General features: G+C 39.0%; 1 protein-coding gene across 3 annotated transcripts; it reads left to right on the plus strand.

Moving 5' to 3' along the window:
- Positions 1-448: 448 nt before the first annotated feature.
- Positions 449-11,652, plus strand: mxra8b (matrix-remodelling associated 8b). Of its 3 annotated transcripts, none has more exons than XM_005448545.4 (10): positions 449-614; positions 6,183-6,209; positions 6,317-6,625; positions 6,740-6,841; positions 6,943-7,404; positions 9,739-9,894; positions 10,041-10,071; positions 10,145-10,224; positions 10,314-10,367; positions 10,467-11,652. In XM_005448545.4, the coding sequence occupies exons 1-10, from the start codon at positions 599-601 to the stop codon at positions 10,490-10,492; spliced, it is 1,263 nt and encodes a 420-aa protein (XP_005448602.1). In that variant the 5' UTR covers positions 449-598; the 3' UTR covers positions 10,493-11,652. The 3 variants fall into 3 exon arrangements, 2 of the variants coding, with proteins under 2 accessions (XP_005448602.1, XP_025757616.1); XM_025901831.1 differs by lacking the exon at positions 449-614 and adding an exon at positions 3,004-3,274; XR_003215565.1 differs by lacking the exons at positions 449-614; positions 10,041-10,071 and adding an exon at positions 2,997-3,274.
- The last annotated feature ends 81 nt before the right edge of the window (positions 11,653-11,733 follow it).

Consider the following 11,733-nt stretch of genomic DNA (forward strand, 5'->3'; position numbering starts at 1 on the left):
AGCTTCTTTTTCTTGTTGTACTGTAGATGGCAGTATTGTGCAAAGTATGCTAACTAAAGTTTATGCTGCCAATAACTCACAAAGGAAGAAAGTGGTGTGGAAGTTTCCAACATAAAAAAAACCCCTCTTCATGTGGGACACGTACAACAAAATAAAATGCCAACCTAACCACATACGTTGCAGCTATCACTTAATATTTAATTTAAAAGCTGCAAATCATTTGTTTCATTATAAGATGATTTTCTAGCAGCTGTTAGTCGCATTAAAAGAATTTGGGGATTGTTGGAAAGTGTTTAGTTTAACGGAGATTGGTTGTGTTCTTGGGTGCAGTTATCCGAAATGCTGTTAAGATACCAGTGTTCTATTAAAAAAAAGGCAATTGTGCAATTTAGTGCTGTTAGCACCAAACTATGCAGTGGATCATGGCTAGCGGAGGGGACTTGTGTAGACTCCAGCCTGCATGAACACAACAAAGTCCTGCTGCTGCTGCTGCTGCTGGGTGAACTTCAGGCGCTCTGGTGTTTTATCAGTTGATGCACTCACCTCCTCTGACGGGCTTTTAACATCTGACAATTTTGATAAATAGTTCCTCGTCGACATGGCTCTCCTTCAGAGTAAGTGAAGTCCTCTTAAGTCGTCTCACTTTTAAAAGAAAAAAAAAAAGATGCTTGCTAAATTTTTCTTTGTGCCATAATTGCATCCAGGTCAGTCGGTAACAAAAGCAGACTCCTTTGCCAGGTTTGCTTTGCCTCAGCTAAATACTTTTCTGATCTTTTTCATTATTCTTCTCTCACAGAGTCTCTGTAAGCTATTATATGTAACTGTAAATATCTTGCATCTGTATTTTTCACTGCTTTTTTTTTTTTTTTTTTTTTTGCTGTACACTCATTTTTGCAAACTGAGTTAACCGATGCAAGATTAATCTAATGTGTTTTCATGCTTTGTGTTGATAACCCACGATCTTCATCATTTTAACCTTTTTTATGTTATTTTTACATTTAAAGCCTCTTGCAGGTATGAACATCTAATCTCAAACTAAGGCCCTGTACAGTTTCTAAATTTTTTGTTCAAAGTGATCAATAAAATGAGTGATTCAATAAAATAGATCAAATGCAATCAGACTGGCCTTGGCCTGTTGATACAGTAGACAGGCCATAGTTTGTGACTCTGGGATTTTTTATGGCTTAAACCCAATGTGTTTCCAGTTAACTGCGGTTCGAGTGGAGGAGTCAGCACAATCCAGCAGCCAGTCATTATATGTGTCAGTAATGAGTGTTTCACCAAGAGTGGATCTTTTGGAGTCCGGACGGCGTGGAGGAGAGGGAGCAGGAGGGGGATCCAACCATCATAAACACAGTTTATGGTGGTTGGATCCAACTTAATGAACGGCCACAAAACAACAGGGCATGGAAAAGATTAGAAGTGCTGTTTTGACTCAAACAAGTTTGTAAACATGTAGCTACTCATTCATGGCAGAAAATGACAAGGTCACGATAAGGTAGCATATTTATGCTCTGGAAAATCCTAGCAGGCAATCCCCTGAAATTTTGAGCTCAATTTGTCCTCCATAAGGTTAGAGAAGATGCCCACACACTGAGATGTTGCTGATGTTGCTTTGGCAGCTATGACATTTGGGCGCCATCAGATCATCTGAACATGATAAATGACCTCAAAATTACAGACGTCACCTAATTATTCCACGTGAAGATGAAACTCATGTAAATCTGCAGAAAGCAATCCATACACAAATAATCCAGCATGTTTGCAGTGGTTTAGAATGTAATTACTAAACGTAATCAGTGCTAACACGCTGTTTCCACAGGACGGTCAATAAGCCCTCCAGGTCTCTGAATGTATCTTTGTATGTTTAGCTGAGTCTGCAGCTGCACAGATTTGTCTGATTTATTTTCAACCTGTGACGGGGCTGTGAGCAAACTTCACACTTGAACAATATCCGTGAATCACAGACTTTATGCTGAGTAAACTCATTCTTTATGTTTAAATCATACCTAAAACGTTTTGCTTTTTTACCTTCAGGATGAGATTTTAATGAGTGATTCAACGTGTGTGAGTTTGGGGAGTAAAATGACAGCAGTGATTTTGCACTCTATTTGGCAAATGTCTGTTATTATCACTAGTAATTCAATAGCCCCTTGTTAAGTCTTACTGTTAAAACAGCCTCATGAGTCAACAGCCTGTGTGTTTCTGATGACAGACAATTAAAGGGGCTGAGACGCTTTGTTTTTACCATCTGCAGGAAAGTTTTTGCCCTACAGTAGAAAAGCCAGCAAAGTTTTCCAGGATGAGGTCTCCTCTCTGATGCCAGTGTGTGCTGAAGTCATTTTGTCCAGCTTGAAGTGTTTTTGAGTTTACTGCATCAAAGAACAGTAGCAGAGGTACTCTCATAGCCTGATGGTGAAGATATGCAACACAGCTAAAACTGCTAAACCTGTTACTGACTTGTGTTGTATGTCAAACCCTGCATTTAACCATGCATACAAAAAAAAAACAATACAGTGCAATAATTGTTGCAAGTTTCCACTCATTACTTGCTCCTCTGGATAACATTCAGTAAATCTAAATACTTTACACAGTTTAAAAATGCTGCTAATTAGGGCTGCCACGATTAGTCGACTAGTCACGATTACGTCGACTATTAAAATCGTCGACGACTAATTTAATAGTCGACGCGTCGTTTGAAGCTTTGTAAGATCCCAAAAGACGCAGGAATAAGTAGTAGTATTTAAGAGTGTAATAACGGACTGAAACAGAAGATGGCAGCACTGCATGTACAAGGATGCCAGCTGCCGTTAAACCCCGAAGAAGAAGAAACTGTGTTCCAGAATTCATAGCGCGGCCCAGCGCAGTTGTCAACAATGGCGGCAGCTAGTTAGTTTTAATATTACAATTATTATTCTTTCTGGGTCACAAAATAAACGTTTAACATATTTTCAGGTGTACATTTTACGTCCAATGGATGCATGATCTGATTAGTCGACTAATCGCAAAAATAATCGGTGACGAGTCGACTATCAAAATAATCGTTTGTGGCAGCCCTACTGCTAATGGTTACGGACTCGGTGGAACTCAAATGCAAGGCTTTTGACCAGAGCCAGTTCATACCAGTGTTATCTCACTAACACAGGCTCCCAGTATATTTAAAGTGTTATTCGTCACATTTTGAAAGTGCTTTGTGGTTGTTATAGTTTAAGGAAAGAATATGCACTGCCATACTATCAGATGCCAGTGACGGTTGGGCTCAGTGATGAATCAGGTGAGCTGGATTCATGGCTGAATAAAGACATAAATTCCCCTGGTGTGATGAGTGAGGGAAGGACACTGGGGAAAACTGAATTTCAAATGTGAAGTTGATGCTAACACACAGGTTTTGTTTCTAGGTAGTTCTGGGGATGCAGGCTCTGGGTGGCGCCAGGAGTTCAAAAGATTTAACATGATAATTAAACTGATTTTATTCCTTAAACACAGGTTTGCAGACCCGGAGCAAATATACTCGAGAGGAGAATCGCTGAGGTGTTCTGAGAAATAATATGACTAACCTTTTTCTTTTAATTTCCCAAGATGTGGTGAAGCATTTTCAGTTTGTGTGACACATAAAATGTGTCAAAAGGGGGGGAATTTCAGGTTTAATTTGAAATAAGGGGTTCTAGGATCATTTTATGACTTTTTGTGTGTTTGATAGTTTAGGTACGATAAAACTTACCCACAAGTAATTGCTTTTATGCTTAAGCTTAACTGATTGAAAATGTTTGTTTTCTCTTTGATCTCTTTTATTAGAATAAGCGGTTATAATCATGTTGCACTTGCATAGCAACAGTTTTTTGGTACAGGATGTGCTCACGATGTTCATGATCAGATAAGGGTGAAGAGAGCGAGCAACACGAAACACATGAGGTGAAGAGGGTGAAAACGGCTCTTTAAGTGTGTTAAAGGTTGTCAAAAGTGTCGCTTACACACATAAATAATATTGAGACTAAATATATAAATGATTGAGCCCAGAACATGATAGTTTGAACTAACTTTGGATAATTAAGAGAACAATTGATGAACATATTAGATTATTGAGGCGTAGCAGAGAGGTGTTTTCGTTTTCTGTCCTTTAGAGGAGAAGGTTCCAGAACCACAGCAAAACCACGAAGGGGTTGGTGAGAATCCAGGAACCAAGAGAAGGGGCAATCAAAAGAAGCGCAGAGCACAGAGAAACCTCTCAGAAGAGTAGTTGTTTAGATTGAAAAGAAGATTAAAAGCTCGTTAGACAGAGGTTATAATGTGAGCACAAAGTAATGAAGGGTAATGGGAGGATTAGCTTTAGTAATAGTTTGTATGATTTCTATGTTATGTCAGTTGCCCACACACTGTGGTCATGCCAGGATATGCTCTACCCGTTACAGGGGGCAAAGGGACAATTAACTGAACTGTAAGTTGTGTGCTTAGAAACTAGGAGTAAGTTTAAGAGGAAACGGGTTAAACCATATAGAGACCGTTTCCAAAGAAGTAATGTAGGACTTTTTAATAGGACAAAGCTAATTATATTTGTTTGGATTTGACCGTGAGCAGAAAGGAAAGTCAGAAGTGGGTTTAAACTGGGATTCTGGGTAAAAAGGGGGTAAGGTAGGACAGCTCACAGCCCGGCGTAAACGCGAGGTGCTGTCTTAGAGCTTGATTTATTTGTTTGATTTATTTGTGGTGGATAGAAGTAATCATGCCACAATAATAAGGGAACATTGAAAATATACAACCCGTTGAGGGGATGGATGACATATATGGTTGGGCAATTGAAAGGTTTCATTTTGTTTAGCATAATTTCTTTTGTTATATTTTAGCTATTACTTTCACATGCAAGTAAACTTAATGGGATAAATCAGGAATTATGTCGTGTTTCTTAGGAAACACGAAAAGGGGGAGACTGTCACGAAATAAATATATTCTTAGTGCTTATTTTCTGTTTATATTGTTTTATAGAGGCCAGTGTAGGAAAACGCCCCTGTGAGTTAGAATGTGTGCCAAAAGTCACAGAGTACTGACAGAAATTTCCGGAAATGTACAATAAAGATGATTTTTTGAGCTTGACCACACTGAGTCCAGTCTTTCTCTGTCGGCAAAAGAATTCAGAAAAAGAACCGGATTTGATATGGTCTAATTTCTTGAGATATTTCTGACCTCTTAGTATAAGCATACCTTAAAATCCCCAGGCTGAGGTCTTGTAACTCTTCCTGAGGCCCAGTTTAAGACAAGAGGGGGCAGAGCTTCTACAGTTAGTGCCTCCGGCCTCTGAAATGACCTGCACAGAGGAAGTCAGTCATCTCATCTTAAAATGGAACCTAATGCTCTCTTACTTTTATCTTTTGTATCACTGTGATTTTAAAAGCTGACGAGCTCGTGACGATTTATTGATTTGCCACCGTATTTGCATGAAACATTTCAAAGCTTGAAAGAAGATTCACTGCATTACTGAAATAAATCTTGTCTCTATAGTTTATAATAACAAGTACCGTTATGGTGAAAACAAACAGGTGTTTGGTCTTGTTCTGAGACTTTTGACACTTGGTACTGTGACTGGAGTGCGCTGAATAACAGCCTGGTTCTTCATCCCCTCAGGATCACGGCCTTGCGACAAGCCAGCAGCAGCCAAGATGAATAGGGGCTCTGTATGCTTTGGCTGCATACATCTCTGCCCGCCTTTCAGTAAACAGACGGCGAAATAGCACTGTGGGAAAAATGCATTAGAAATAGCAAATGTGCTGTCGGAAAATCCCTAGAGCGAGAAAACACAAACAGCGAAATGTATTTCCAGAGTGTGTTGTTGACATCTGGTGTGTTTGTCTACTTTTGTCTTCCTTTGCTGAACTTCTGTTTTAAAGCGTTACCTTTTCACCATGTGCTTGTTTCTTCAGTTTCACTCTATCTCTTTTAAATTGTCCTCTCACTGAACCCACATCTGCTCAGACTCTGAAAGTATTCAGTGTTGGGTCAGTACGAGATCAAAGCTAAACTCTCCAGGCACTTCAACCAATTTGTGGGTGGAAGCGCTTGAAGTGTTTCTCAAGAATTAATCAGTGGAAATATGTGGAGACAAATCTATATAACGCAGCATCAGCAGGCTGTGTGAATTAAAATCATCAGTAGGATAAAACTCTAATCATTCTGGATTTTGTTTTTTTCAGTTCTTGCTGTGCTCTTCCTGCCGGGAGGTAAGAGACTTTCTTTTTTTTAGGCACAGCATATTATTTTGGTTTATTTACATTTACATCTTTGCTGCACTGAATTTGTGACTACATGTGTTTATATGCTGTGTCAGCTTGGGGACAGAGCAGCAGCAGCAGACTTGGTGCAGTGGTGGAGGCGAAGAACGTCACTCTTCCCGCGGGATCTAATGCCATCCTGCCCTGTCACAGCCCCCGCATGGTGTGGATCCGGGACAGACTGAAGGACCGTCAGAGGGTGGTGCACTGGGACTTGGTCCGCAGCAGCCCGGAAAATTCTGTGGAACGAGTCTTGGACATGTCACCTGGGGCCAACCAGAGGGTCTACAACGCCTTCAACAAGGGCCGCGTTTTCATCCCAGACTCTGCTTTCAGTGATGGCAACTTCTCCCTTATTATTAACAGTGAGACTTTTAATTCTTTTTTGCAGTAGCACTATGAACATTGTTCATGCTTAGTTATAATTTTAATATAATTGTGTTAATTCTATTTTAAAAATTTTATTTATATCTTTTCAGACGTGGCAGCAACTGACAAAGGAGTTTATACTTGTAATTTACACCATCACTACTGTCAGATTCGCCAGTCTATTCAAATCCAGGTTGACGTCACTAAATCAGGTGAGGCTATCTGATCTAAAATACTATATTTGTTCCTTGAATTGTCATTCAGATGTATTTAATTACACCTAAAAATTTATTACACCTGAATGTGTTTCCAGCCCGTAAAGAGAAGCGGTACTGGGATGGAGAGAAGACTATATTGGTGGTCCTGTTGGGAAGCTCAGTGGTATTGCCTTGTGTGAACCGGCGCCCCTTGTGGAGAGAGGGTCTCCAGGAGGACCAGCAGCAGGTGGCCCACTGGGACTTCCAGCCTCCTGGTGTGCGTCCTGATAAGGCTGACCGACTGGTGGATCTGTACGCCTCCGGAGAGCGTAGGGATTATGGACCTCTCTTTGCCCAGAGCAAGATGAGCGTGGCAGAGAATGCTTTTACACTAGGAGACTTCTCACTGTTCATCTCTGACCTGAGGCCCGCTGATAAAGGCCTTTACTCCTGCCACCTGCACCATCACTACTGTGGTCTCCATGAGAGGCGCATCTTCAGACTAACTGTGGGACCTCCACTCCTGCCTAATTCCACTCCAGCACCCAGAATTTTCCAGAATGATGAACCAGAACCAAGTAAGTAACAAACATCCATAGAAATTCGTTTTCCCAGAACAAAGTCATGGTAAATGGTTTTTCCTGTATGGTTTTTTGGGCTGAACTGTGCACAGAGAAATAAGACCGCTCCTGTTTGGGTTTTTTTGTTATATTTATAGGCATAGTTGGTCAGTTAAATCAGTTCTTCCTCCTGCCAACTTTCTCCTCAGTCCTCCCTGTTTTTGTGTTTGAGCTGAAGAGGGAGGAGGCAAGGAATGCAGGAGCTAGTTGAGAAAGAAAGAAAGAAAGAAATTCTTTCATATTCTTGTTTATTTGGTTTTGCAGATTGGATAGAAGGAGATTTAGAGATATCTTTTTGCATCTTTTGCTTGAAAAGCTGTCTACATTAATTAGTCCTGTGATGGAATTGCTCTCATTTTCCTCACAAACTGCTTCATTTAGAGCTTTTTTTTTCTTTGTTTATCTGGACATATTTTAGCTAGACTGAGCAGAGAAATGGGTTTCAACATCCAGTACTTTTTGGAGTGGATGGTCACATCCTGTGTTTTTGTTTTTTTGTTCCTCATTTTTCGTGAAGTCTAAACCAGGCATCTAGACCTGTTATACTGCTTCTCCACTTTTGTTTTGTTTTTTCCAGTCTCTCCTCCGTTTCTTTGGTAGAGGCATTTATCAGCAGTTACAGGAAGTCTGGCCCATCTGTTCAACATCTGGGCCAGCTGCGACATGAAACAGCAAAGTAAGGGGAGGGTATGAAAGTACGTGTTAGACTATAGATTCTCCTCCCCTTCAAAGAAATGACAGCCAATTTAAAATTTATGTGAGAAAGAAATGCATGTGTGATGCATTTTTTTCCTGCCCACTTAGCTCTTATCTGCACCTCACTGAGCTTGTTAGAAAAAAACCAACTATTTCTATTCACCCACATTACATTACAAGCAACATGGGAACTTTTCACAGCTTTTCACGTTGTTGTCGTAGTTATTGATGACATGAAACAAAAATAAAAAGGAGTTATTCCTTGTAATCATGAGGGAAGCATTTTGTGAGCTGTCACCAGTTCAAGAGAAATATCAGCCTCTGAAAAGAAGATGATTCCCTTTATTTCATTGACTTGCAAATGATGTGTATCCCACCATTTGAAAAAAAAAAAGCCATTAAAGCATACACACTTGATCTGTTAAGAAAATGGTAATGGACCACTGCTACAGCATGGCTGGAGCTCTCCTCTCAGCAGTTGTGCTGAGAGACAATGACCTTGGGTATGTCTTTGCATTTTCATGCATATTAGGCACATTATGCAATGACAGCTTTATTTGCCATCAGTGTATACGTAGACCCCCTCAGAGGATGTTGGTAATTAAGTTAGAATAAATATTTTTTCTGTTGACTGGGTGGTTTAAAAAAGCATGACAACAGATAAACCATTGCACGTTTTCCTCATTAGTTCTTCATTAGTTTGTACTGTCCTTTTGAGCTGCTAATGAAAGACTAGAGATTAAAAATTTTTAGTATTTCTGTGATTAAACTGCTTTTTAATTTATGACATATATTAGCAACACATCTATAAGTGTACTTTTTGCAGAAGTAGTTGTGATATACCACATTGTGGTTTGAAATAATGATTAAAGAAGATATAAACAGTTCTCTATTTGTTATGTTTTTGAAATTATGTTTAACTATGTAGATATATAGATGTGGTGCATTGAGACAGTTCAGGTCACTGTGAAACTCTTTGCTGCCTGCCATGTTTAGAGCGGCCTGCCAGATGGTAGACTTCACTGCTAAACTCTGCTGAAGGTGTCACTGATTTATTTTCCATACATGCTCAAACCAGGCTTCTGTGTTTGTTAGAAGAGCAATTTTAAAATGAAAAAGTAATTCAGACATGCAGACAGACCACATTACAGACTTGTCTCCCTTCCCTCACACTTCTCCACTTTTCTGGTCAGCCTGTGTTTTTCTGGGGAGAAAAAAATAACAGCTGCATGACATCAGGTCTGGAAGTCATTACTGCCAAACAGCATCTTGACATTTAACTCTCTGCTCTCCCTGCTCCGGTGTTTTGCTTTTGGAAACAAATGAAAAAGAGCCTCTAGAGGAATAAAAACCTCTACTTGTGTGGAACTACATTTCATTTGATCCTTGTTTATTGCCATTAGTTTAATCCAATGCAGCAATACAATAGATTTAATTTAAAATATGAGCATGAAATCCCTGGGATACATTGCATTGTTTGGTTTTAGGGTTTATTGAGTTCACTCGATATTTATCATGTGTAATATTCAGTAATTCTTGGAGAGTTAATTAGGTTATTGAAGAAGGAGTTTTATTTTATTCCTGTTCTTTTCTCAGGTGAAGGGGTCGAGCCTCCACGTGTGGTTAATGTCTTTATCCCCGAGCATCGAAGTTATTTCATGCAACATTTGGGCTACTTCCTGGCGACATTCTTACTGCTGGGGTTTATCATCATTGCTCTTATTATGCTGACTCGACGGCGCAAAAAGAGAGGTATTTTTTATTATAACATTCCTGCTTGGTTTTTACTTGTATATTGCAACCTGATTGTTTTTCTTAGCATCATAAAAAGCATATTTATCAGGGTTACATTTTGTTATTATTGTGTGCGCTTGAGATTTTTTTTCTGTTTTTTACAGGGCTGGAGTATGAGCTGGGTCGATCCCATCGGTAATACATTATCATGTGGTTAATGTTATGCTGCTTTAACTTTACATTAAATCTAACATTAACTTCTTCACAGGGGAACCGCAATCGCTGGAGGTGAAGTAACTTTAGACTGCACAGAGCTGAAGAGCTGTAACCAAGAGCCTTTGAATTCAGGTGCAGTAAACTTCACCCAAACGCATTAAATACGCACACTTCACTTTCCATCCATAGCTCACTTTCTGTGTGTCTACTTTAATCGACAGAGTACAAAAACAACATAATGAAAGAGCGCGATATGGCTAAAGACTGCAATAAGGGTGAGCAGAAATTGTGTATTTCAGTAAGTAAACACAACAAGTAACATCTTTTCAGCAGATTTTGGTGTTACGATTCCCCTTTCTCACCTCCTCATGCAGAATTTGATGGGAAGATGTGGAAGTGAATGTGATATTTCTGAGACGCTGCTGGCAGGTCCAGGGCAAACACAGGAAGAAATACAGGACCATGGAGAAAAAGGAGAAAAACAGGAAACCCAGGAGAGGACAGGAGGAATGCTCCCTCTGCTGTAACCCTAGCACACTAAGCTTTTTCAGTAAAGGACATCATCTTTCTTTTCTTTTCTTTTTTCTTTTTTTTCTTTTTTTTTACCCGATTAAATTTTTATATATGTATATATATATATATATATATATATATACACATATATATATATATATATATATATGTAACTTAGCTTCTCACCAGCTGTTATAACCATATGGTTAAACTTATATTTGATCCTTCCTCTTTGCATTCATTGTTTTGTTTATATTAAATAGAAAGCATTTTCTTATATAATGTTTTTAAAATATGTTTTTTAATTAAATGCATGCTCTTTATTAAGGTATGTTTTATTATGTACTGCGCATGCTTATGGAGCTGCAAGCTTACGGCTCTTTTTAATTGTTGAAATTTGGATATTTCCTTTTCTTTTTTTTGCATAAATTCTGCTGTAGTGTAAATCACATAAATCATAATGTTTCATAATTCAATTTACTGTATGTTGTAGACATTTTCAAATGTTGTTTGGAAACGAGTATGACATTATTCTAGCTACACAAAAACAGATCTCAACCGTGGTGACAAAGGGACTACCCTTTTTTGTGGATTTTGCTTACAGAAAGGCAGATTAAAATTCTCCTCCCCATAAGTTACCCAAACTGACATACTGTGCAGTTACCTGGTTCACTGAAAATTTATCAGGTGAAAAGTGATGTTGTTACTTTTATGACAATGGACTATAGGCTCAGTCTGTGCAAACTCAGGAAAATTCTCGAACCATTCTTGTTTGCATCAAACAACGATAATGTACCCTGGTTTGTAAAACACTGAATTTTCATGAATGAATCTGCTGGTTAGTGATACAGGAACGTATCTGTTATCAACTGTGTGGCTGTACTTCTGTGAGGAAAAAGAGTGTCTACTATATCAGTAATGCTAAATTGTAAAATGTAGATTAGCCTTTTTTTTAACTATTTCTTGCATTTCTCTCTGGCTCACCTGCACATTTTAATGTTCCTCTCCTCTAATAAAGATTTCTTCTGCTCACAACAGCAAACACTACATTTGTTTCAAGTGGCTTCCTTAGAATGACCAAATCCCAAGAAACCACATGTGAGCCAATTCGTCAATTTGTCTTTGACC

Source organism: Oreochromis niloticus, linkage group LG20 (assembly GCF_001858045.2).
Source record: "Oreochromis niloticus isolate F11D_XX linkage group LG20, O_niloticus_UMD_NMBU, whole genome shotgun sequence".
NCBI classification, from domain to species: Eukaryota; Metazoa; Chordata; class Actinopteri; order Cichliformes; family Cichlidae; genus Oreochromis; species Oreochromis niloticus.